The 24,989-nt window shown below is 47.6% G+C and overlaps 2 protein-coding genes across 4 annotated transcripts in view; one reads left to right on the plus strand and one right to left on the minus strand.

Annotated features, from left to right (window-relative positions):
• The window catches only part of Scrn1 (secernin 1), a 67,190-nt gene extending 54,574 nt beyond the window's left edge, over positions 1–12,616 (plus strand). The window contains exons 7-8 of the mRNA XM_048440376.3: positions 6,115–6,295; positions 9,125–12,616. Of these exons, the coding sequence (XP_048296333.2) occupies positions 6,115–6,295; positions 9,125–9,283 (340 nt within the window). The 3' untranslated portion in view covers positions 9,284–12,616. The remainder of the gene's footprint in view (positions 1–6,114; positions 6,296–9,124) is intronic.
• A 2,071-nt stretch (positions 12,617–14,687) lies between these two features.
• Wipf3 (WAS/WASL interacting protein family member 3) overlaps positions 14,688–24,989 on the minus strand; it is an 81,868-nt gene continuing 71,566 nt past the window's right edge. For all 3 annotated transcript variants that reach the window (XM_087907475.1, XM_087907473.1, XM_087907474.1), the window contains 2 exons: positions 20,564–20,640; positions 14,688–17,498 (listed from right to left, as the gene is read on the minus strand). In XM_087907475.1, the coding sequence (XP_087763601.1) occupies positions 17,475–17,498; positions 20,564–20,640 (101 nt within the window). In that variant the 3' untranslated portion in view covers positions 14,688–17,474. The remainder of the gene's footprint in view (positions 17,499–20,563; positions 20,641–24,989) is intronic.

Below are 24,989 nucleotides of genomic sequence, written 5' to 3' on the forward strand. Positions count from 1 at the left end.
TGCATAGGATATAAGACTTTTCATCTCCAGAACACACAGAGAAAGGAATCCTATTGCCCAGGCTGAAGCAGGCAGCTTAATCCAATTATAGAAATGGGTTGTGAAATCGCCTTCAGGTACTTAATGGGAATTTTAAAGTAGTTTTAAAAGAAATTATTCCCAGTTAAATTAATTGAAAGACCCCGTAGATGATTACAGGCCTTTGAGAAGACAGTTCAGCATTGTCTTCTGTGGTGAAGCGGGCTGTGTCACCCACGGTGACTCAGGACTGCAGTTCTCAGCCTGTGCTCTGTGATTGGGCACACTGAACGCTATCTTTTGTAGTCAGGTGCTGTAATTTAGGCGATCTCACAGTTGTCTGCTAATATTAACATACAGAGATGCTTCGAGACAGTGAATTTCCCCTCCTAGTTGGTATCAGGACCAAAGGAAAGCCTCTGCCTGGGCTCCGTCTGCTTGGGTACTTCTTTGTCATGTCCCACACGCTAACCTGCAGATCTTAGCTGGCCTTCACATCCGATGACTTTCCCCTTTATCCCTCCGTCTCCCATGCCCCCTCCTCTCGTATGAATTTGAGAGCGACAGGGGAAGCAGAACCAGCCCTTGAGGGAGAGGCGAAGGCATTGATCCAGTTTGCTGAGGAGACAGAGTCTACCATGTCACCACTCCGCTGAGTCAGCAGGCTCTTCCCTTACTGACAGAGCGATTCTGGTTGGCTGTGGGGAGCCGGATCTGACCTGCAGGAGCCATTTCCTGAGAAACCAGAACTTGTGGATGCTCCACTGGTGTGACAGGTTGGGAGGGAAAGGATATTTAGAGAGGTACCTTGGCTCTTTAAGACTGTCAAGTGTGCCAGGTGGGCAGTGGTGGTACACGCCTTTAATCCCAGCACTTGGACTGCAGAGGCAGGGGGATCTCTGTGAGTTTGAGGCCAGCCTGGTCTACAGGGAGAGTGCTAGTACAGACGCTAAGGCTACAGAGAAACTCTGTCTCAAAAAACCAAAGGGGATAAACAAGAGACGGTCAAGTGTAGACTTTTAGGGTATGTGTCAGCCAGAGCACTTGTGTTCACCAATGCCGGCCCACGCGTTGTGGTGTCTTTGGTGGCTGAATGGGCCACAGAGAGCGTTTATACCTCAGAAGTCGGCAAACACCACAAGTCTGAACTTATTTCTTTTGAGAGGTATAGTTGTTAGACTGGGACAGCACTGAGAGGCCGTGGATGTAAGCAAGCTCCCAGAGACTCAAGGATGGGGACACCAAGGGGAGAAGGTATGGTCCCCTTAACTACAGTCACCTTAGCAGGAGAGATGGCGCTGAGAGACACAAGGCACAGCACCCTTCAAGGATTGGCCCAGATTGTATCATCAGGGTAATTGTCAGCCTTGGGTGCTACCTGTTGGTTCCTAGAGGAATATAAAAGGCTGCTGGGTCCACAGGGCACAAATTACACAAACATATGTGGACCAAATGGCACCCAGATCCTATTCAGTTTCATTCTGAATCCCTCTACGTCATCTCTCTGCCCTTTCCCTATTATACTTCTGACCTTCCAAAGTACCTCCAAGCTTCTGTTCTACTCCTGTGCTCCCCAAGTTCGACTCTCCTTCCCAGTGCTATTACACACTGTCCCCAGTGCTCCTACACAATCTCCCTTCTCAGTGCTCCTGCACACTGTCCCCAGTGCTCCTACACAATCTCCCTTCCCAGTGCTCCTGCACACTGTCCCCAGTGCTCCTACACAATCTCCCTTCTCAGTGCTCCTGCACACTGTCCCCAGTGCTCCTACACAATCTCCCTTCCCAGTGCTCCTGTACAGTGCACGCTCCTCCACTGAGTGATTCTGATCTCAGCCAACAGTAAGATTAGAGTGACATTGGCGTATGTCCACAGATGCACCATTTAGAAAGATTCCTACATTTTGAAGGAAACTGGTTATTATGCGCAGGTTTCCCCCCCACTGGGGTCAGGGTTGAACAGATTCATCTAGAGCTAGAGTCAGTGCATTGCTCCTTTCTTGTGTTTCCTGTCCCTCAGCGACTTTGGTCACAAGATGAGCCCAGCATAGTCCCTTGGGAAGTGTTTTTTCTTCAGCAGGAACAAAGGTGTGTCTGAGGTTAGACTGTTGGCTGGCCAGAGCTACTGTTTCTTATAGTAATACATGTGTATAAAGCCACAAGGAGGATTAAGAGTGAGAAGCGGTGGGGAAAGCTTACTTCACATTGAGAAGATTTGTCTGAATTTAGCCACCTATTTGAAATGCAGTTTTGGACAAAGCACTGAACTCTGTGAATCTCAGTCATCTCATGTGTAAAATGGGGCCATTCCCTCCTGCCTGGAGCAGTGTGGCCCGTGCTGGTGTCTGGGAGGTACAGCCATAACTCAGAGAGGCAGTTTCAGCTTTGACACCGCCTCGTTGTGTGACCTTGGTCAAGTCATTTCATCTCTGTGGGCGTTAATTAGCACTCATTCAAGTGCATTGAAGAAGTTGCCATCTGAGGCTCGAATGTGGAAAGATGCCCTTATCTACTGAGAATCATAAATGTGCTTTGCATTAAAGATTGGCCAAGAATTAGGATGTTTGTTTTCACACTGCAGTGTGCCCCCCCCCATTTTCTTTGTAGAGCATGGGCCAGATGATGATGAAACACGAGTGACAGGTATTTCTTCAGTCAATTATTAGCAACAGTTGTTACCACTTATCATAACTAGAATTATATGGTTTTGTTCTTTATATGATTTATCCAATCTCAAGCTTACCATCAACCACACATTCATGCCTTATATTTTTAGAAGTTGAGGATGCTGACTTTTTTACAGACTGAAAAGGATATCTGGGGAAGTTTTGACAGATCCAAATATTATGGGTACCTGCTCAATACTTAGTGTTCAGTTTTCAAATAGAAAGGGTAGCTAAGACGGCTAAACATATGGTACACATCGCCTTAGAAAAGCTACCTGGCGCTTGACAGCATCGTTAAGTAACTGAGATCCAGCAGGTGGTGAGGAAGACTGACACGCTGAATTCCTACATCTCACTCCATTTCGTTTAATATATTGGATGCAGAAGGTTAATAAAAAAGCAAACCTATGGATGGCAGGAACTTACTGAAGTTGGAATGACAAGTCTACATGCCTCATAGAAACAGACAATGGAAAGGCACAGAGCTAGCAGGGTGGGCTTAGGCACTGGAAGAAACCACAGCCACCACCCCAGTGCACTTGAGAAGCAGAGAAAAACTACTGGCCTTACATCTGCCCAGATGCAGAGCAACTTCTCACTCCCCCACCCAGCCTCTGTCCAGTTGTCTGTGCCCCCGTTCTCTCTCAGTTTAGAGCAACTGGGCTTCCACACCTGGTCCTTGGCAAGGGCCTCCCACGCACAGCAAGCAGGGCAGGGCTCTCTGGAAGAGACCACTCCCCCCTCTTAGAGTAGAGGTTGGTGGACTGAGGAGGTAGCATGTCACAGATGGATATCGCGTGCCCTGGGATCAGAGAGAATGGGAGAACTCCTTCCAAGGAGCATCTACTCAACTCCTCGGCAGTTCTGTCGGTCACTGGCTCTGTGTGGTACAGCCCTGAGCTGACTCTTTGGACCATGTGGGCAGATGGATCCCTGTGCCGACCAGGTGTTTGCTGTACCACATGCACTGACGCAGCCATCTAAGTGCTGCTGCCTTATGGTACAGGGTGGGTGCTTACGGCATTGACAACTGTATGGTCGGAGACCGGAAGAACTGATGGCAGAAGTCTGGATGCCGTGGGTGCTGGCTTCTTTCTTCCTCTCCCTCTCTTCTCCCTAATGAGGTCATCACAATTGGTTCAGGCAGTTTGAAGCTTGGTACTAACTCCCCCTTCACACCCAGCAGTTTAGAGAAGAGAAAGCAAAGATCCATTTCCAAGAGGCTGCAGGAAGTGGAAATGTGTTCCTGTGACCATGGGTAGCTTCCCTCTATTCTGGGATTTCTTGTGGTAATGGCTGGGTAACAGGGGCCCTGGGACAGCCTCGTTAGGTATGTCTTGTGCGGTCTGGCAGAGAGGGCCGAGAAATGGGTCGGATTTTTTGTTTTATATTTTTGTTAGTTCTTTGAGAATTTCTGTTTGAGTCCCTCCTCATTTAAAAATATTATTTAAAAAATGTGGATGAGTGTTTTTACTTGCATGTATCTTTATGCATCACATGCATGCAGTGCCTGCAGAGGCCAGAAGAGGGCTTCTGATGCCCTGGAACTGGTCTTCCAGAAGGTTGAGAACTGCCTATGGGCTCTGGGAATTGAATTCAAGTCCTCAGCAAGTTTTCTGATGCTGTCTGAGGTTTCTGTCCTGCCTGGTTTCTGTCTTCACGCCAGGTCCCATAGCCGTTTAGCCCCCCAAAAATCAGAAATCACACAGAGGTCTATATTAATGATAAACTGATTGGCCCGTTAGCTCAGGTTTCTTATTAACTCTTATAACTTATATTAACCCATTATTCTTATCTATGTTAGCCACATGTCTCAGTACCTTTTTCAGCAGGGCAATCACATCTTCCTTCTTCTGTGATTGGGACAGGCCTGGGGAGGAATGGGCTTCCTCCTTCCCGGAATTCTCCAGTTCTCATTGCCCCACCTCTACTTTCTGTCTGGTTGTCCCGCCTATACTTCCTGCCTGGCTACTGGCCAATCAGCGTTTATTTAAAACATCATTGACAGAGTACAGAATTGTTCCACACCACTCTGGTGATCTTAACTACTGAGCCATCTCTCCAGCCCACCTGGCCCCTCGTTTTTCACCAATTCTTTGAGAATTTCTGGTGGATCATTTCTGATGACTGAGTCTCGCTGACAGGACAGGAGAGTCACAGATACCTGTCCTTAGCCTGCACTACTCACTCTTGCAGCTCAGATGCAGAGGTTGAGTTGCCTTTGGTGGTCAGGTTAAATGAACCTGGGACTTACTATTGAGCTTTCTTTCCTACCACAGCTTTGAAAAAGAAATCTAGAGGTCATTTATCAGCCTGTTGCTCACGACTGGTGTCCCTTGATCTGAGTTATTATGAATCCCCTCAGGCCTTGCTGAATGCAGATTCTGATTCAGTGGAACAGGGCTGGGTTCAGGCCTCTGAGGCATGTTTATGCTGCAAATCTAGAGATGTATCTAAGACCACAAGGGTGACTGGTTCATGGTCCTTTTCAGGTCACAGTGCCTGTGATTGTGTGGCACAATAACAAGGGAGCTCTGACTGCCCCTAGCCTCAAATACGCCAGAGCTGAGGAATTCAACATCCCAGCTCCCTTTTAACCTCTTCATGGCTTCTCATAGTGGGCCACATTACGCTGAGAGAAGAAAACGTGTAAACCACACAAATGCGTCAGAGCCCACGGAGTGTGAAAGGCTCAGTTTCTCCTATTGTTACTGCAAGTGGCCCCCAGGGTGTTTGCCAGAATTGCACCTCTGTCCCAGCAGGGTTTTCTATGGGCGGGGAGGGGGAGAAGAATAAGACTTTCTTTTAGCTGTTAGTCCACTGTGGGTCTCTCTCATTCTGCACAGCTCTTTATATGAATGACTGTACTTACATGATGTGTACCTAGGTATGCACAGGTACACGTGCCATGTACCTGGACTCTTGCATCTCCTCCAAGCAGGAGAACAGGAGTCCACTGGAGCAGGCGGTAACAGCCACCTTCTCTGCTCCACCTAACTCTTAGACCACCAGCTTTCTGTTTCCCTCATTGTGTCCCCTCTGGGGCCTCTGGGCTTAGCTGATATCACCTTAATCTGGCCCCCTCTAGTCTATGAGATACTTCAAAGATTTTTCAAGAAAGTAGACCCTTACGATCAAAACTGAAAACCACACCAGCCCTCTGTTCCATTCAAATACATGGCTTATTCTGCCCCGGTCTGCAGCACTGTGTCTACTTGCCCTTCTTTCCCAACAAAAGGGGGCCTTCCTTCCAGAGCAGCAAAAGTCTGTTTTGACATCAGCCTTTGTAAATGGCTGTTGGTTTTATAGAAATCGCGACTAAAGCACACAGCTGTGTCCCTCGGCCTGACTTGCCTGCCTCAGTTGGCTCATCACTGGATACTCCAGGCGCCAAGCTCAGCCTGACTGAAGCAGCTCTCCTTTCTTTCCAGGTCCATATTCAAGCCATTCATCTTTGTTGATGATGTAAAACTTGTCCCCAAAGCGCAGTCGCCCTGTTTTGGTGACGATGACCCAGCCAAAAAGGAACCTCGGTTCCAGGAGAAGCCAGACCGCCGGCATGAGCTGTACAAGGCTCACGAATGGGCACGTGCTGTCATTGAGAGTGACCAGGTGAGCCTGGAGGAGGTCCAGGGAGGAAGGTGTCAGGAAGGAGGCAGGGAGGCGGCTGGCACACACATTCCTCTCCTCCTTTTTCTCAGAAAGAGAAGGCAGGTGTTAACTTTCCTGTCAATTCTCCTGAAACCAAACCAAATAAAACCTCTGCTTTTGTGGTTACCCTGAATCCAGCAGGACAAGCACCCCTTCCTTAACCTCGGAGAAGCAGAGCTGTGCTATCTAAAGCCTTTGTGTGCTTTTGGGGGATGAAACGCTGTACTGCATGGAATTGGTCATATGCCATTTCTAAACAGTAGCTACCCCAAGGCTGTGTGAACTTGGGTATCACAGTGTGAGTGTGTGGAACAGCTCCATACCCAAATGGGTCAAAAAAGTAGCTTCTATGTTATGAATATTCTATCATGATACAAAAAAAGACTATCAAGTCCTCAGTATTTTAGAAATAATTCCTCAGAGTACAACTGTTCTATCTGAAAAGCTTTGGTTAATAAAGTCAGAAGACATCAACTCAGTGAAGAAAACCCTTAGTATCCCCTAATGTTCCCTAGCACCCAGCAAATGCTCACAGTAGCCTTCAGTGGTGAGTTTTCATGGAAACCATAAGCCTATGCTTTGTTTTGGAGAGAGGGAAGGAAGAAGGAATATGGTTTGTCAGACATTCATACGCTCTCCCCACCATTTGTGTGACAACTTCTGTAGGCCTAAGCTGTCCTGAAGGAAGGAACCACCTCTAGCTGAATTGGGGCGCACACTTCATTTTCTTTTGTAGAATTATTTTTATTCCTGTGTCTCTGTGCACATGTTTGCAGGTGTCCAAGGAAGCCAGAGGTGTCAGATGCCCTGGATCTGCAGTTACAGGCAGTTTTAAGTTGCTCGACATGGGCACTAGGATTTGAACTCAGGTCTTCTGAAAGAGCAGGGTGGACACCTAACTACTGAGCTGTTTCTCCAGTCCCCCATTTCCTTATACTTAATAGGCAGGACACCTAGCATCCTCTTCTGGCCTCTGCTTGCATGCACATAACACACATGTATACAGGAATGCACATGTACACATGCATCATACACACATAAGCCACATTGTTTTAATTTGCTTTCTGTTGCTGTGGTAGATACCATGACCAAAAGCAACCCGGGGAGGAAAGAGTTTATTTGACTTCCATGTCTGGATCACAGTGACCTGTGGAGGGAAGCCAAAGCAGGAGCTGAGAGGCAGAAACTGAAGCAGAGACCATGAGGGATGCTGTTTACTGACTTGCTCTCCATGTCTGCTCAGCCTGCTTTCTTATATACCCGATGACCATCTGTTCAAGGGTGGGGTGGTTCTGTTCACAATGAACTGGGCCTTCTGAGGCCAACCACTCATCAAGAAATTCCCCCACAGACTTGCCTACATTCCAGGGTGATTGAGCCATTTTCTCAGCCAAGGTTCTTTCTTCCCAGCTGACTCTGTCTTGTGTCAAAGTGACAAAAACACTACCCGGCAAATTGACCCCTTACCAACCTGACTCATAAATGCATAACCTTTCCTCTCTTGTTCATCGTTAAGATCTCATGTTAATATCACAATATAAAACAGCATAACTTTGCAAGTCCTAAAGTCTTTACAAAGTTTAATTCTTTAGTCAGGTATAGTGGCAAAAGCCTAAATTCTCTTTAAAAATCCCACATCTCTTAATTTGAGATACTATAAAGTGAAAAATAAGTTACATGCTTCTTATTTCAAGAAACTAAGAACCAGGGCACAGTTAAAATCAAGTCAAAGCAAAACTGACATCCAGCAGTGTAAATCGAATCCTGTAGCCTACAGCCTAGTGTGGCATCTGGGACTCACTTAAAATTTTCTGGGCTCCAAAGGGTTTGGGCAACTCCATTTCTCAGGAACAGCAGTTTTAAAGACAACAATCTTTAAAACACCCAGCTTGTCACAGGCTAAGGCCAGCTCCATTCTGCATCTGCTGGGGTCCTTGGTCGTCATACACTGGTCCTACTGTCTCCAATATGCTTGGGTCTCCACTGAAACCGAGGTTGCATCTTTACCAATGGCCTCTCACAGTACCAAGCCTCTCCCTTCAGTCCTCCTGCAGCTTCCGTGCTGCCCAAGCCAGTATCACATGGGAGACTCTTAGATATTACCAAGTTTGGCTGCCAGCTTGAGATGTAGCCTTGGCCCCTTGGAAACCACCATCATAGAAAAAAAGTGATGTGGGGATATACATGGCATGTTTATTAACTGAGCTGTCGATTCCTTCAATAGACTTTTTTTTTTTTTTTTGAGAACGCCTACTGTGCTCTAGTCATTGGAAGGCAGATATAAGCCTCTTCATCTCCGGGAGGTCAGGGTGTGATGGGAGACATAGCTATGTAGGCCAATCATTACAACACAGGTGATGGTGATTATGGAAGAAAGAAGGCATTGCATTCAGAAGCAAAGGCTTTCCACAGAAGTCTGAGGATGGACTCAGGTTGATCCGGTGTTGGGGGAGGGAAGGGCCTCCAGGGTGTGGAGTCACCTGAGCAATGGAGAGAGATTACCATGGAGTGTAGCTATGTATTTCACTGAAAGGGATAGATAGACAAGGCAAGGGGCCAGTGTGCCCTGGCTACTGCTCAGTAGTCAGGACTTTGAACCAGACATCTGATGGTCGTGGAAGTGTTCTGAGCAGGCTGGTGATGTAAGCACACTCTAGAGCAGCCTCGGTGTTGGCTTGGGAACTGAGGAGGGTGTAGACGATGCTGTGGGCAGGAAGCCAGCTGGACCCTGGGCTGCTGGTGTCCACTGCCATGACGCATGTTGTCCTGCATGACTGTGTCCCTCCTCAGGAGCAAGGCCGAATGCTGAGGAAGACCATGCTGGAGTTGGAGAAGCAAGGCTTGGAAGCCATGGAGGAGATCCTGAGCAGCCCCGAGCCCCCCGACCCTGCTGAGGTGGGAGACCTTTTCTATGACTGTGTGGACACCGAGATGAAGTTCTTCAAGTGATGTAAGCGCCCTCGCCCTTACTTACAACTTCCCACCCGACTAAATTACCAGCAGAGAAACGCTCTTCTGTTTGAGTAAAATGAGACTGACCATGTGGCCTCCTTGTGTCTAAATGTTCCCTCTGTTCGGCTTAGCAACCCCCCTTTCACTGTGTAACTCCATCCCTCATGCCTCTTGCTCCATTGTGTGATAAGGACTTGAAGACATTCTTGTATTTCAGTGACAATGGGCACCTTAGGAGAACGAGAGTTCCCTCAGCCTTGGTCAGGGCTGCAGGGCCACACTGGTGGGAAAGGCAAGAGCTGTGAAGGTTCTGGTCCCTCTCTAGCTAGGGGGTTTCTTCAAGGTTAACAAAAGACTTTTGTTCACACTGAAGGCTCTAATGTGTGTAGATGGGGGAGAAAACTCCCAGCTTTCCTTCACAAAGCACGATCTTATGTGTGGCTCACAGTCCCCCCAGGTATGTCTTGGGAAATAAAGCCAATGGGAATGAACCGAGGACCCCTGGGTACAGTTCCAGCTCTGTCTCAGTGTTTGTGATTCTGAAAGACCTGTCTTCTGTGAGCTGTGCCCACACACAGTGGGATAGGCCTGCTTCCACATACAGGAGAGCTGGGCGTCCGTGTTAACTGGACCTCCCCATCCAGCACCGCACCCACCCGCGGACGTGGCCCTGTGTAGAGATGACTTGCAATTTGATGGTCAACAACTTATATAAGAGTCACGAAATGGCCTTGGCAGACTTCACACAACTGCAAATCTCAGCCAATGAGGACGAGAAAGAGATGACCCTCTTGGCTGTTGAAAGCACCTGGAGTCTGGGTAGCTACCATCTCAGCAGAGACTGGAATGGAACTCGTTCCTTTCCAGTGCCATCGTGTTGCAAAAAGGATTCGACTCCATGGGAGTGTGTGAGGAAGACAGGGCAGGCTGAGGACAGACGCTGTGCCCACTGCCTGGTTAACTGGATCCCACAAGTCAGTGTGCTGAGCACCTGACCTCCAGGGTACCCCCCTCCCAGCCTCTTAGTTCTCATGCCCCATTGCCCAGCAGATGCCTTTGGACTGGTGTCTAGAATGGAGAGAGGATGTGGGTACTTATCCACAGCCACTCACCACTACTCCTGAAGGGGCCAAGGGGGTAAAGATGATGGACAGAAGTGTAGATAAGAGGAACACCTAGTGGAGGGGGTGCTGTGGGGTCCAGTTATATGTCATCATTCTTGGCAGAGCCGAGCAAAGAGAAACCGTCCATCAGTAGTCTCGGGCATGGCTTAGGGTCCCCACATCATTCTTGGCTGCAGTATCATGGGCTGTGAGAACTGATAGAGGCCTGAGCTCTCATTTCACAATGTGACGCAGGCCAGAGGTTTTATTGGGACCAACCTGGCTCTTCTTTCCACCCTCCTTTAGGCGGGTGTGTGTGTGCTGTGAGCCCCTTTCTCAACTGTCTCGGGAGTTCCATGTATAAACAAAGGGCAAAACATAAGAGAAGGGACAAGTTCGTGACAGCCAACTTGTGGCTTGCAGTTGCTAGGAGCTTTGGGCAGGCTGACCCTGGCATCTAATGCACACGAACAGAGAGAGGGCGCAGGTAGAGCAGCTAAGCAGAAGATACCCGCAGGTGCGAAGGAAAGAAGGGCGATGTTTGAGGGGGAAAGAGTTGCCCGTCCAACCCCACCGGCCGAGCTTTTAAAGCAAGGTGATGTAGAAAACCATCCTGTGAATTCCCTGTGTGAGGCCAGCCAGTTTGTCAGATCTGACCCGCCTGAGAAAGCCAAGGTGATTTAGGGTTCAATCGGAAGTCCAGTGAAAGTAAGTGACATGGCGACCTTCTTTCATTACTCTGGCCAAGGCTGGAGACGGCTGCGCCAACTGGATGCCATTACTCAGGAGGGCACTGGAAAACACAGTGGCTGTTTCTATGGTTGGGTTTTGGAACATTGTACATTTCAACCATGTCATCCTCTGACCACTAGAGGTCGCAAGAGCCCTCTATGGGCCACCTAGCAGACCTTGAGGGGCCTGGTTTTTTCTGCAATGGCTAGGAGCTGGGAATAGTAGCTTTTCTCACAGGAGGGGTGGGAACACAGGCTAGAACAGTATGGAATGGGGCGAGGTGCCCGCATTTACTATAGTGACTTTATCTAAATTAACAGCAGGAATGATACTGGATTTTGAGTAGGCAGATGTAGAAGAATATTCATTTTCAAAAGCTCCTAACGGATTTCTCTTTGAAGAAATGCTTCTGCGGTGGGTAATTTCATAAGCAAGAGTTGGTTTTCTGAACAACATGGAGAAGATGGATGTTCAGGATGAAATACAAATGGGATGCTTAGGATCACGCTGTAAAAAGCTTCCCAGAAGACCACCCAGTATCTACTAAGCCTCGAGCGTGGGGAATCCTGAGCACACTTTGTGCAGACTACCTGCCCCCACTTGCCCCACAGAGCCTAACACGAGCTAGCTAGTCTTGTGTGAATGAGATTTCCACTAAGTGAAAACAGCCTTGTAGCTGGGAGCAGACACTAGAGTGGGCCTAAGTTAGCATAAATAGGAAATAGTCTTTTATCATTCTTAAGGGTGTCTGGAAACTGTAGTAGAATAAAGAACTGATAAAAGCTATGGAGTCTCAGCCCCAACACACGATCCAGTGTTTGTGGGTGTCAGCCTCACAAGCTACTGAAGCGGATGAATGTCTAGTGAAGTTCAGTGCTAACATTCCATCACTACCAGGCAAATCAGCAACTATAAAAAATAATTGTCAGCCACAAAAAAAAAATAGCTCACATTGATACAGGTGATACTACTTCTGGCAGGCCCACAGGGCAGCCAGGTGTGCATACCTTGAAATCACTGGCTACATTCTTTTATTGCAAAGGTCTGCAGCTGGGAGCTCCGCTTTGGGAGAAAACATGGGGGAGCAAGGGGAGGGACCATGGACGGAGAGGACCGGCAGGTGCAGGGCCAGCATCCCAGCTCTGCCTCCCTTAGATGTGATGTTTCATCCCACATGGTGCGGAGTCCCGGCTCCTGTTCCGTGGTGCGTGTCCAAATGTGTTTTATCTGACTGAAGCCAACTATCCTGAAATACCACACACAGAATTCTTGCAGGAATTAATAAGTACGTGTCTTTAATCATATTGTGAGACGTGAAATGCCGTAGCTGGAGCAGTGTAACAGAGAACCTTTGTTTCCTGTCGCGGGGAACCGACTGTGTGGTCTTAACAGCCTTTTGTACAAATAGCTACGAGTCAAACAATGTCCCCATCCAGTGCTTGCCCTCGGAGTGTCTTTAAATGCACCCAATGTACAATAAAAATATTGAAGTCAATGCCCAGGACCCTTCTTTTGTGTTTCATGAGCACAGTCGGCACCGGTCACAAGACAAACGTGCGAAAGAAAGAACAGTGCTTTTCTGATGGGAACTTTAGAAAAACTCAGTCACCTTAGGAGGGCCCGACATGGTACCACTGTGAAGACCAAGTCACTATTTAAAAACAAATCCCAAACCATAACCATATGCCACTCAGTTCCATCAGAACGGCAGCAGCGAGAACTGGATACCCTGCAGACCCAAAACTGCAGGATTTCCACATCACAGGGCAACAGCAGGATAAGCAAGGGGAACCCCAGGAAGGGTCCAGCATCCGTAGGGCAGCAGAAACCAGAGGCCTCCAACCAGACCAATGCAAGTAAAGCTATATGGGCAAAAGGGTTTACTGCGTGACTCACTGTGAACCATGACAGCTTCCATGACGAGACTTTCCCTCCTTTCTTCTTGTTTCCTCTCTTCTCTTAATTTTTATTGTTGGGGGGGGGGCTGCAAGGTCAGAGTGCGGATATGCAGGAACAGGAAATGAATGGGATCAAGATGCATGATGTGAAAGACACAAAGAATAAAAAGGGTTTTTTTTGTTGTTGTTGTTTTAAATAAAGGAATCAACTACCATGTAAGGAGCTGAAAACATCATCCCTCACAGCTGGGAGATATGAAAATGGTTGCCCATTGTAGAAGATTGTGGAGATTTTTTTCAACAAATTCCATATGACTCAACAATTCTGCTTCCTAGTGTGTGCCAGAAGAATTGAAAGGAAGGCTGGAAAAGATGCCTGTTTGGCCACCTTCCTAACCTATTAAATTATCTATAGGGGAGTGGATAGATGGTTATGTAATGTGGTATATCTGTGCAATGGAGTACCATTTAGCCTTAAGAGAAGGCAACTCTGATACAGCCACAATATGTATGAACCTTCTGGATATTATGTTGGACTAAATAAATTAGCTACAAGAAGACATATATAAATCTGTTTACATGAAATACCTAGAGGGGACAAATACACAGACTGCTTGCTTTCCAGAGTGTGGGGTGTGCTGCCCTTACTTAGCTCTGGGACCCAAGTGTTCAGGGTTTGACAGTGTGTCCTCATCACTGTATGCCCATATGTACATTTACACCCCAATTTGGCCGATGAGGAAAATGAGGTACATGTAAGTAGTTTAATCCCCCCAAACTCGAGAGATTCATATTCTTGTTTGCCTTCCAGCTCTAGTCCCAATGGAGGAACCTCATCTCCCCCCCCCTCCAGGCTCCCATGTCCACTAGAACCACAGCCTTGGAGATTAGAGGCCTCTGCTCCACAGAAAAGGTTCCTTTGAAGGCTGGCTGAGCTGCAGGGGAGAGACCAAGTGCTTTAGGTTGAAGGTTTCCTTAGTGTTGCATACATAAGGCCCTGGATTCGATCCCTAGTACGCAAACCTTTCCCAGTTTAATACATTGGCAGAAGCAAGCAACATACTTGGCCCATATTGTAGTAATAAAACTGGTGAATATATTGTTATCTACTTTAAAAATGCATATGGAAAGGTTTCCCCCTCCCTGCACTTTTGGTTTTTCAAACAAAAAAGATTTTCGTGGGGGGCTAGAGGAAAGACTCAGTGCTTAAGTGATAATCGCTTAATGCTTTGGGGGCAAGTTTGGCGTCATTGACAAAGATGAGGACTTCAATCTAGACCTGGGGAGAAAGGCAGGCTGTGTCAGCCCGACTGAGCCTGGTGCCAGGGGTGCCTAATGAAGAGCCACTTCAGTTCCAGGGGATCTGACACCCTCCTTTAGCCTCTATGGGTACCTGTACCCATGGCATACACACCTAGACACATACATGTAAATAAATACATTTTCAAGGATGCTATTCTTGGTGTTCCAGAAATCCCTGGCCTTTGTTTAAGCCCTCCTGAGCCTTAAAAATGTGTCTTAGTACTCAAATCTGACTGGAACACATTCCTGCACCACAGCCTCCTATTATATTCCAGAAATGTGTGTAATCATCACCTGTCAATCAAAGAGGCTTAGATCAGGACTGGTGATCACAAGCGGAATTTGCAGGGAAACAGCCACAGACACTGCCACTTATTAAAGTTTATTGGGTACAAAGGAATGAATCTGCAGCAGGAGACACCGGTAAATATAAAATACAGGGGAGACACTGGGAGTCACAGTCTGCAACGTGAGGGCAGCCAAGGATGGCAGGGACGCCTCCACATGTGAGTTCACGGTCAGGGGCCCAACTTGTACACTGCCGCTGGGAACTGGACGTGCCCACTTGAACTTGGAGGGGGTAGCTTCAGTGATAGGTCTGGAGGAGAGCTGCTAGGCCAGATTCCTGAGATCGCTCCCTGCTTGCTGTTTTTGGTTTCTGTTTGTTCTTTCTATGTCTTTAAATAGCTTTAAAAAGTTATTTGTGTGCTATGTACGTGTGTGTGTGTGTGTGTGTGTGTGTGTGTGTGTGTGTGAAGGCACATCTGTGCACATGCATGTGGAGGCCAAAGGTCAACAACCCAACGACCAATGTGTTTTTTGGTCTCTCTCTCTCTCTCTCTCTCGACCTTATAAAAGTTTCTTGCTAAAGCTGCAACTTGCTAATTCGGCAAGGCTGGCCGGCCACTGACCTCCCTGGGATCAGCTGCTTCTACCTGACTCTGAGGACCCGGGTTACAGACATTCACCCCAATGCCTGGCTTCTATGTATATCCTGTGGATACGAACAAAGGTCCTCATGCTTGGACAGCAGGCAGCCTCCTGGCTGAGACATCTCCCCAGCCACTCTGGAAGACTCTTCATTTCTGTCCTGTCAGTGTAGACATAAACACGGGCACAGTCGCTGGGCAAGCAGTCTACCTCAAAGGGTGGGGCTGCCTTGCTGATGGCCCGCCTCATAATTATGAAAGCTTCTTATGATTATTACTTGCCTGGTTGCCACTAGAGAGGAGTGGAGGCTGACCTTTCTGCAGACTTCCAGGACCAACATAACAAATCAGCAACAAGGAGGCTTTCTGTTCCTTCGTTAGTTGTTACGGTGGCTTGAGTCAGGTCCCAGAGATGGGAACTGGACACTGGCTCAGTTTCTACTATCTCTAATGAGAGAGCGCAACAATGTAAGACACTTGCTCCAAAACACAGCTGTCTGCAGACACCTGACTGAACATGCTCCTTGTCCATCATCTCTGGATGGCCTGGCCTGGGCTAGTGTTCCGGTTGGCCTGAGGGGGATGCTTCAGAACACCCCATTGCTCACTGTCCTCTTCCTCTCTTCCTTTGTCTGCTGCTATTCTGAGCACGGATCCTATTTCCTTCTATTTTCTAACTTCTCTGCTACAGCCTCCTCATTCCTGCAGACGGGAGCATTTGGGGCCTGACAAGAAGCAAAAGCATACTCTTCCCTCCCTTGAGGCCCAAAGAAGGGTGCATAGAGCAGCCCCAGCCTGGCTTGGCCCTCCGTCTATTCAGGACCCCTAAACTTGTTGCATATATCTGCTGCAATCCAGGTACACACCACAAGTCCGGAGAGCATCAGACAGCCGTGCTTTTCAGTTCAGAGGGAAATCCTGTGGGCTGATGGGTGTTCTGGGATTCCTACCAATGGAATGCTTTGTTCTTTTGCATGTGTTTGTGTATGGGTGCATATGCTCCTGTGTGGAGTGTGCATGCACATGTATATGTGAGTCTGGAGAGGCCAGAGGTCAATTTTGGGTGTTTTGGCCTCAGGAGTTGCCAGCTTGTATTTTGAGACAATATCATTCTCTGGGACCCGGGGCTCCTTGATTAACCTGGCTGGCCAGTGAGTCCCAGGGATCTGGTTGCCTCTGCTTCCCCAGCAATAGGAAACAAGTGTGTATGGCCATATTCAGCTTTATGTGGGCACTGGCAATTGAACTCAGATCCTTGGGCTTGTGAGGCAAGCATCTTACCAATGGAGCTATTGCCCCAGCCTTGAGTTGTTCTTTTTTTCAATGTATGTTGTATTTTCCATGTAAATCCTACACTCAGGGCAGGGTTTGGGGGCGGGAGACCTCTGAGGTAAAAATAAGCTTATCATAATCATGAGCTATGTACATTTGTAATCTGCAGAGGTGGCAAGATATCAAAATCTCATAAAGCTGACTTTACCCTGGCTATCAGGATGGAGCTGGAATCTTGGAGGGGCAGAAGGAAAGTGATGGAGACTGGGCACTAGAAAGGCTGTAAACAGTAAAAGCATTGGCTATACAATTTGTAAAAGAATTCTGTTACAAAAGGGGTCCCTGTGGAAGGCATGTGAGGGGCCAAGCCCACTCTAATCTTTGCACTGGGATATATTTACATTAGGCAGCAAAATGACATCCCTGTATCAATAAAAAAAAGAAGCGAGACATGGCATCTCACTCACTGGAGGCTGTGTGGCACTGCCAGGACCCGGGGACACACTCTTCCTCTGGGCTGCATTGTCTACAAGGCATTACCTGGTTGAATTTTGCAGTTGGTGGGATGAGAGTCATGCCAATAGGAAGCTGTTGTGGCTATTTATGACTTTGGGAGGACTGGAAAACTGAGGATGCTCTGGAAAATGTTTCAGAAGGACCAGCCTGCAAGCGTGGTTTATAGTCACAGTGGGCACTACAGGGTGGGATGGGACTCCATCTGTACAAGGCAGACAAGTGCCAAGGTGCAGATTTAAAAATATTAAAATATTACTCAAATAAAAGTTGACGAGAAGGGTGCTTCAAAGTTCGTGCAAATCATTATTTACAATAAATAATGCTCCCTTCAGAGCCTGCCTGTCAATGACTGGAGATTGAGCATGGTACAGTCTTGACTAGTTATCCTGGTGTCCATCTAGTCAAGAACCCCAGGACCTTGGCTTCATCTCTCTTCTCACCGGAGCGCCTTCAGAGACAACTGCGGAAACATGACAGAACATTGCTGAAAAGGGGTCAGAAGACTCAGTGCCCACAAAGAACCTTCCAGGCCTGGGATCACAAACTCTTCTTGTAGGCGAGGTGGCCCCATCATGTACAAGGAGCTGTGTTTGTTTGTTTTGTTTTCTTGCACCCCACCCCCACTCCCAGGGGTTGAGAATAGGAAGCAGTAAAGGAAACCGGAAATTGATTGGTGGAGACCCGATTCTGTCTTAGGAACATATATGGAAGCAAGCATAAGCAACTCACTTGGCGGGAAGCTCAGGAAAAGCAAACGGCATGATGAAGAAACCATGTGAAGGCAATAGAAAGGAGGGAAGGGGACCAAAGTCCTCAGAGTTTCAGTCCAGAGCCACTGGGCCCATACCAGTACTGTTTCCTGCTCTGTCAACTGTCGCCAGCCCAATGGCTTTCCTGTGCACTGCTTGTGTCCTCATACAGTGAAAATTAATTAAAATGCTTTCCAATGAGACATACAATAGCTTGACTTTGGGATGACTAAAGACAATTTTACAAACTCCCCTTGACCAAACGGGGGTCTTCTATACAGGCATCGTGGCCTACCCATGCTAGGAACCCTTAGCTAGGAGCCTGATGGTTTAGGTGTGTGCTTGTCCTGGGGCTGGGGACTATGTCATGCCCAACAGCCCATGAAGCCTTGCTGCATTGATGGAGATGGTCACTATGGCTGCTCGGGATTCTACTACACTAGGAAAGCGGTGGGAACACCAGGCAGAGGGCAGAAAGTTACCCCAGGTAACTCTTTGGCCTTCTGCAACACGTTTCCCTCGGTGGAAATAGGTGAGTTTCTCTCTCCTGCTTGACCATCCAGTTACTGGAAAGGTCAAATGAGAGAATGCAGACAAGCTAGCTGAAAAATGGAAAAAGCTTTGTAAATGTAGGGACTGGGGGTATGATGATTTTTTGTTTTTCCGATTAAAACTTATCTCTTCATTTTAGAAAATGCAGGGTTGGAGAAAAAGCTCAGAGGGTAAGATCCTTGACTGCTTTTCCAGAGGACCCAGGTTCTATTCCCAGCACCCACGTGGCAGCTCTCAGCTTCCCACTACAGGGGCAAGGCGCCCAGTTCCCTTAAGCGCCTGCCTCCACAAGGGTAAAGCCCCCTCGCTACAGTTGCTCTTGTAAGGTATTTGTCAGCGTAACAAGAGTGTGACTAGTGTAGACCTAGTCATTAATGCTTGACTGTCCAAGGCGAAACAGAAAAATAGAAGGGAAGAAAGGAATCTCCCAGAAAGCATTTCAGCCTGAAGGGGAGAGGCTTGCACCAACTTGGGGGAGGCCTCTGTGATCTGAAAAGTGAGGAGCGGTTGGAGTATGGACCCCCCCATTATCTGGAGGACTGGGCAGTTTCCTTCCCCAAGTGTCTGAGTTGCTCCTCGAGGTCTTTCATGGGGATGGGTGAGGAATGGTTAGCTGCTGATGTCTCACGAACCGCAACTGAGCAACATCGACCAGTTCACAGGTCCCTTCTTTCCTGGGCGTCGTAAACCTTCCGTTGGTGCCAGAATTGCAAGGCAATTGCAACAGTCAGAGTGGCAGGGACACCACAGTCCAGGCAGAGTGGCAGACTGGGGTGCCTCCTACCTCACCCTCTTCCCAGAATCCTCTTCACCTGTCAATAATCTTGCACGAATCTTCCTCTCTCCCTTTCCCCCTTTATGAACTTGTGACCATCACACACTCACTTTTGAACCTGTGATCATTCAAGAGTGGATACTGTGACTTCTGGGTTACCTGGGTTTCGGAAAGGGGGTGTGGCCTGGCTGGTAGAGGTAGCACCCCTCTTTGGGAGCAGTCACAGCTTTCAGGACTCTAATACCTTCCCAACCAGGCTACTTCTTTCACATGTCATACAGTTACTGAATGGTCCATTTCATCAGCAGTCAGCCTGCTGTCCGACACATGAAACTTGGAAACCGGTGTAAGTCAGAGCAGGACTAAATTCAGGGATTTGGAGAAACAAAGGATCTTTATCTTTTTTTGTTTGTTTGTTTTTGAGACAAGATTTCTCTGTCCTGGCTGTCCTGGAACTCACTTTGTAGATTAGGCTGGCCCAACTTGAACTCACAGAGCTCTGCCTGCCTTCTGTTTGCTGAGTGCTGGGATTAAAGATATGCACCACCATGCCCAGCAACACAGAATTTTAAAAGAGGAGACCAGGCCATCTTTTCTCTCTCTCTCTCTCTCTCTCGTGTGCGTGTGTGTATGTATGTCTTTGTTTTATGTTTGTCTATATCTCCCTTTTTAAGTAATAAATGTCTAGCTTTATAAAAAAAATTAAAGAGGAGACCATAGCATGCACACTGAGAGATGTCGCCTCTATCCAGATTAGAAACCTCTGCATAAGTTACTTTGGCTGAGAGCAAGGACATTTATATGATTTTTTTCCCCCTCCCAGCTTTGACAATTAATTACATGTAGCAAAGGGCATTTAAATTGTGATTAAATTTTGGTCAAAATCAACTGTAATATGGATGCAAGAAAAAGCTCCAAAGAACTACCTAGTCTGTAGGTGAGCTAGAACACTGAGTCATATGTTAACAGATGTTATGGGGGTTTTCCCAGACTTCTGGAATGATCAGACTCTGGAGGGATGAGACTGTGGGGTTCCGAGCGAGTATCATCTTCTGCACAGGGTGATGCCTTAAGGAAAGCCCCTTTGCATGGCAGAGTTTGAAACTGTAGGGCTATCACCCAGCCTCCAACAAAGGTACAACAAATGGCCCTCTCCAGGAAGAGGGATTGGAGGAGAAAGCTAGAACTGCTGAGAAGAAATCCCTGTAGAGCTGTGGTTCCCAACCTTCCTAATGCTCTGACCTTTAATACAGTTCCTCATGTTCCGGTGACCCCCAGTCATAAAATTGTTTCGTTGCGACTTCATAACAGTAGTTTTGCTGCTGTTATGAATTTTAATGTAAATATATGATATCTCTGATATCCTATCCCAAAGGGGTTGTGACCCCACAGGTTGAGAACCACTGCTGTAGAGACTTCCAGGCTTTTAGTAACCCGGGGAGGTGTTACCTGAGAATTTCTGCTTTTGATGTCATCGGAGCTCTGCCCAGCTGCCTCAGCTTGAAGCCAGGAACCAGGTGTGCGACCTGAGAGAAACAAGAGTGATCTCACCATCGATTGGCCCAGGGCCTCTGTACCCTGGGCAGACACTTCTGCTAAACCAGCACTTAAAATGCCGGCAGAGGATCCCCAGGCAACATGAGCCCGACCTGAAACCTTCAGCCTTCTGGCCCCGGACTGTGTGTTTCCACCCAGCTTCCGTGTCACAGTCAATGGGCTCAGGGACCCACAGGCTGTGTTGTGTGAGGAGGCTTTCCTGAATGGCACGTACCCAGCCTCTGGGCACACTTCTGCGGTTGTGACAAGCCAAGTCTTGTGCGGAACTATCGGCTGACACGATTCAGACTTCCATCTAGTGAAGCCCCCACCTGTAAGTTTATCTCCAAGACGTGCTGGGCTTCAGCATCATACAAGTCACACGGGTATAATGCTGAGCTGAAAGGACGTAGAGGACAATGGGGGAAACGCAGATGCCTCTTAGCCTGCGTGCTCCACACTCACGCCCAATTTCTCGTGCCAGCGCCACTACAGCAAAAGTCTGATGCTTTTAAAAAGATGGTTTACTCAAGTTTTAAATCCGCATCTCTAGGTGTTCCCATATTTTCCCTGCAGTCAGCGGTTCTGAACCTCATCTCATGGTGTTTTCTCCTCCGAGATGTTTGACTGGAAGCCCTGATCAACCATGTCTTGTCCTGCTGCTGGCAGGGACTAGGGATTGCACAGTCATGTATCCAAGTGTGCCCTATAATCTGCGTTTCTGAGCTACTGAAGAAGCAACATAGTTCCCAAGGGCAGTCTCTGACAAGGGGATCCAGGCACCAGGAGCTTTAGGGCAACATTATGTTGCAGCAAGCAGCTGCTTCAGTGTTCATGAAGATGATTTGGGGAGGTGAAATTGTATGGAGAGAAAAATCTAGGTTTTTAAAATCCATCAAAACCACAATAAGCAATTTTCCTTCTTGGGTAGTAGAATTACCATTTAAAAAAATCTCCAACACTTTTGAAGTTTTCCACAATGTGTATATTTGGCACTGTGACAGTCTTACAGGATAAGGCAAACTTTCAACGGACCATTGCAAAGTGTTCTGAAACGCACATAACATTAATCAAGGTTTTAACCAGGGACTGTGCTTGACCGAGAATAAAGATGTTTTGGAGCAAATAAGAGAGAGAATGTTAGCTCTTTGCTAGTTGGAGCAAAAAGTACCAAGACACGGACAGCCCTGATGTACTTCCATGTGGAGGGCAGCCTCACAGACTGTGGTCCATAGCTTTACAAATGGCCCACCTGCTAGAGATAAACCTCTCACTGGGCATCGCTTTCCCGGTCCAGCCTTTACTAACATTTTGATCAGCTTGGTCTCCCTTGTAGGTCTGTCCTTGCACCGTGGAACACTGATCACATCTTTCTGCTCTACTCACTCAGTGACTGTGGCAGCCTTACCCAAGCCCAGGCCTGCTGGTAACCACCACAGAGCGTTCTAGATATCACCCATTGCCTCTGGAAACATTTGCCCCCACCTGAAAACCAGCTAGTAACAGAGGCGTCATGGGTAGGCAGTTCCCACCAGCTTCCACAAGCTGATCCGAGCAGGGAGGCTGGAGGACAATCAGCTTCTCTGTGAAAATGGAGGGCAGAGTCCACATCCGGTTGCAAGGAAAACTTGACTGCTTAGGGGGAGTCAGGATGCTCTGAATCGACAGAGCACCTTAAAGGGATTTTCCCTTGTGAGGTACCACTGCAATCTCTGGGGTCACTCTGTAACGGTACTTCCCATCTGCATGATGGGCTTTTCAGATTCAGTGGAAGGGCCGTTGCTTCTGCCGTTCGCAATACGAAATGTATTTCACCCCTTTTCCCCAGCTCATGTCCCCGTTGTACTGAAAGCCAATGCACTGCCATTTCCTGACTCACCAACACAGCTGTGGATACGAAGGCAGTGCGACCCTGAGCTTACAGGTTATCTGTGCTTGGACCAAGAGCCTCTGATGGCTTCTTCTAGCCTCACTTACGGTCATGCACAAACCAAGTGTGCCTGTTCTTTTCTTCTAAGCACAGCCATACTTTCAGATTATGAGTCAAATCCATTTTCAAGCAACAGGGGGATGGCCAGGTGGGACTCGGGCAGGGTGCAGAAAGGGTTGACAAACCTGGATGGCCATTAAGGCAGTCAGTCTCTTAGATGTGCTAACACCAGCCTGGGAGAGCAAGTCACATGAACTGTTGAATGTGTTTGGGGAAGGTGACTCCTGTGAAGACCAGACCTGTCAGTCACAGGCCAGCACTGGCCAAGCCTTGCAGGAAAGCGAAGAAGGGCGGCACCATGCGGGGGTGGGGGAGAGGCAAAGAGCATTGGATGTGGAGCACAGAACCTGGGCACTAGCCTGTCTTTGCCACCAGGTGGGGACATGGACCGGCCACTTTATTTCCTGGCTGTCTATGGAGAAATTGGGCTGGAAGGCTGTCAGCACTGTCCGCACTGCACACCTGGTTTCCCCACGCTCCCCAGTTGTCACTGTCACGGTGTCAGCTGGTATAAAAGGAACCAGATCCCCTCAAGAGGTCAGCCCACTTGGCCCCTGAGCTGGGTTAGGCTACCTACAGTGGTCCCCGTTTCCTCCTGTACAGGTACATGAACCAGAACTGGGCCAATCCTATCTTCTCTCCCTATAAATTAGTTTTAGATCAGACAGCAATATGCATTTCTTATAAAAATCTGGACAGAATAGTAAAGAATCAAAGTCACACAACATTCCCCACATTTTGGTGTACTTCTAGTCTCAAGTCCTCCTTTACTACAGAATACATTAATCAATACTTTTGTTTGTTTGTTTGTGTTTGTTTTGCTTTTGAGACAGGGTTTCTCTGTAGCTTAGGAGTCTGTCCTGGAACTAGCTCTTGTAGACCAAGTTGGCCTCAAACTCACAGAGATCCACCTGCCTCTGCCTCCAGAGTGCTGGGATTAAAGGTGTGTGCGACCACTACCCAGCAAATCAATATATTTTTGTAAAAATATTTTATTTTTTTGTACAGTCTTGCTTGGGCTGTTTTTACTCTCATGGTAGCATCACCAAATATTCAATACACTTGGTTTAATGGTCATAAGAGTTCTAGCATGGTGACTCTACTGTAAATAATTTAATCCCACTAAGGAACTTGGTGCTATTTTCAAAATTTTCATTCTATAGGTATTTAGCAGTGTATATGAGATGGGATAGTTTTTATTTTTCAACCCAACCATTATTTACTGAGTGTGTGGTTGGCCCCATTCTGGGAGTAAAAGAGAGAGAAGACAAAGGTGACTAATGCCTTTGACGGGACAACAGAATATGGCAGCGCAGTCTGGGTGCAGGGGTGTTGGGGAATATTATTTTAAGGTGTGTAACTTTTGTTTATGTTGTATTTGTTTAACTCTGTGAAGCTGTGATTCTTCGCCTGTCTAAAACACCTGATGGTCTATTAAAGAGCTGAATGGCTAATAGCGAGGCAGAAGTAAGGATAGGTGGGACTGGCAGGCAGAGAGAATAAATAGGAGCAACTAGAGAAGGGGAATGGGGAGCAAACAGGAGAAGGATGTCAGGGGCCAATCACCCGGCCACCCAGCCACTCAGCCACCCAGTCACCCAGTCAGTCACAGAGTAAAAGTGAAAAATTTGCAGAAGTAAGAAAAGGAAAATCCAAGGGCAAAATGTAGTCGGGAAAACTTAATTTAAGGGTGGTGGTAGTGCATGCCTTTAACTCCAGCACTGGGGAGCCAAAGGCAGGTGGATCTCTGTGAGTTTGAGGCCAACCTGGTCTATAAGAACTAGTCCAAGACAGGTTCCAAAGCTACAGAGAAACTCTGTCTTGAAAAACCAAAAGAAAAAAACAAACAAAAAAACAAAAAAAAAAAAAAGAAAGAAAGAAAGACAGAAAGAAAAACGAAAAAAAATAAAAAGAAAGAAAAGCTGGTAAGAAACAAGCCCGGCTAAGGCTAGGCATTCATAAGTAATAAGCCTCCATGTGTGATTTTATTTGGGAGCTGGGTGTTGCCCCCACAAAAGCCAAAAGAGTAAAACATCACACAACACAAGGAAAGGAGGCTGTTGGAAGAAGGGGGTGCTGAGCCACCCTTAAAACCGCTATGAGATATGGCAACGTGGAGGTCCAATAATGGTGACCTGGAGGTCTAGTAGTGACCATGTTAGAGTGTCTGCCATGGCTGAGGGGGTAGAAAGCCCAGCAGGAGCAAACAGGAACAGAACAAGAGATGGAGTGGGGGAGCTAAGGAGCCGGAGGGAGGAGAGACAACCGCAAAGGCAGAGCAGCATCTTTGTGGTCTCACAGGCATAAGGCTTGCCCAGAAAAGCCAGCATCGTGGGACGGCAGTGGACA

This window comes from Myodes glareolus, chromosome 6 (genome assembly GCF_982192425.1).
Source record: "Myodes glareolus chromosome 6, mMyoGla1.1, whole genome shotgun sequence".
NCBI lineage: Eukaryota > Metazoa > Chordata > Mammalia > Rodentia > Cricetidae > Myodes > Myodes glareolus.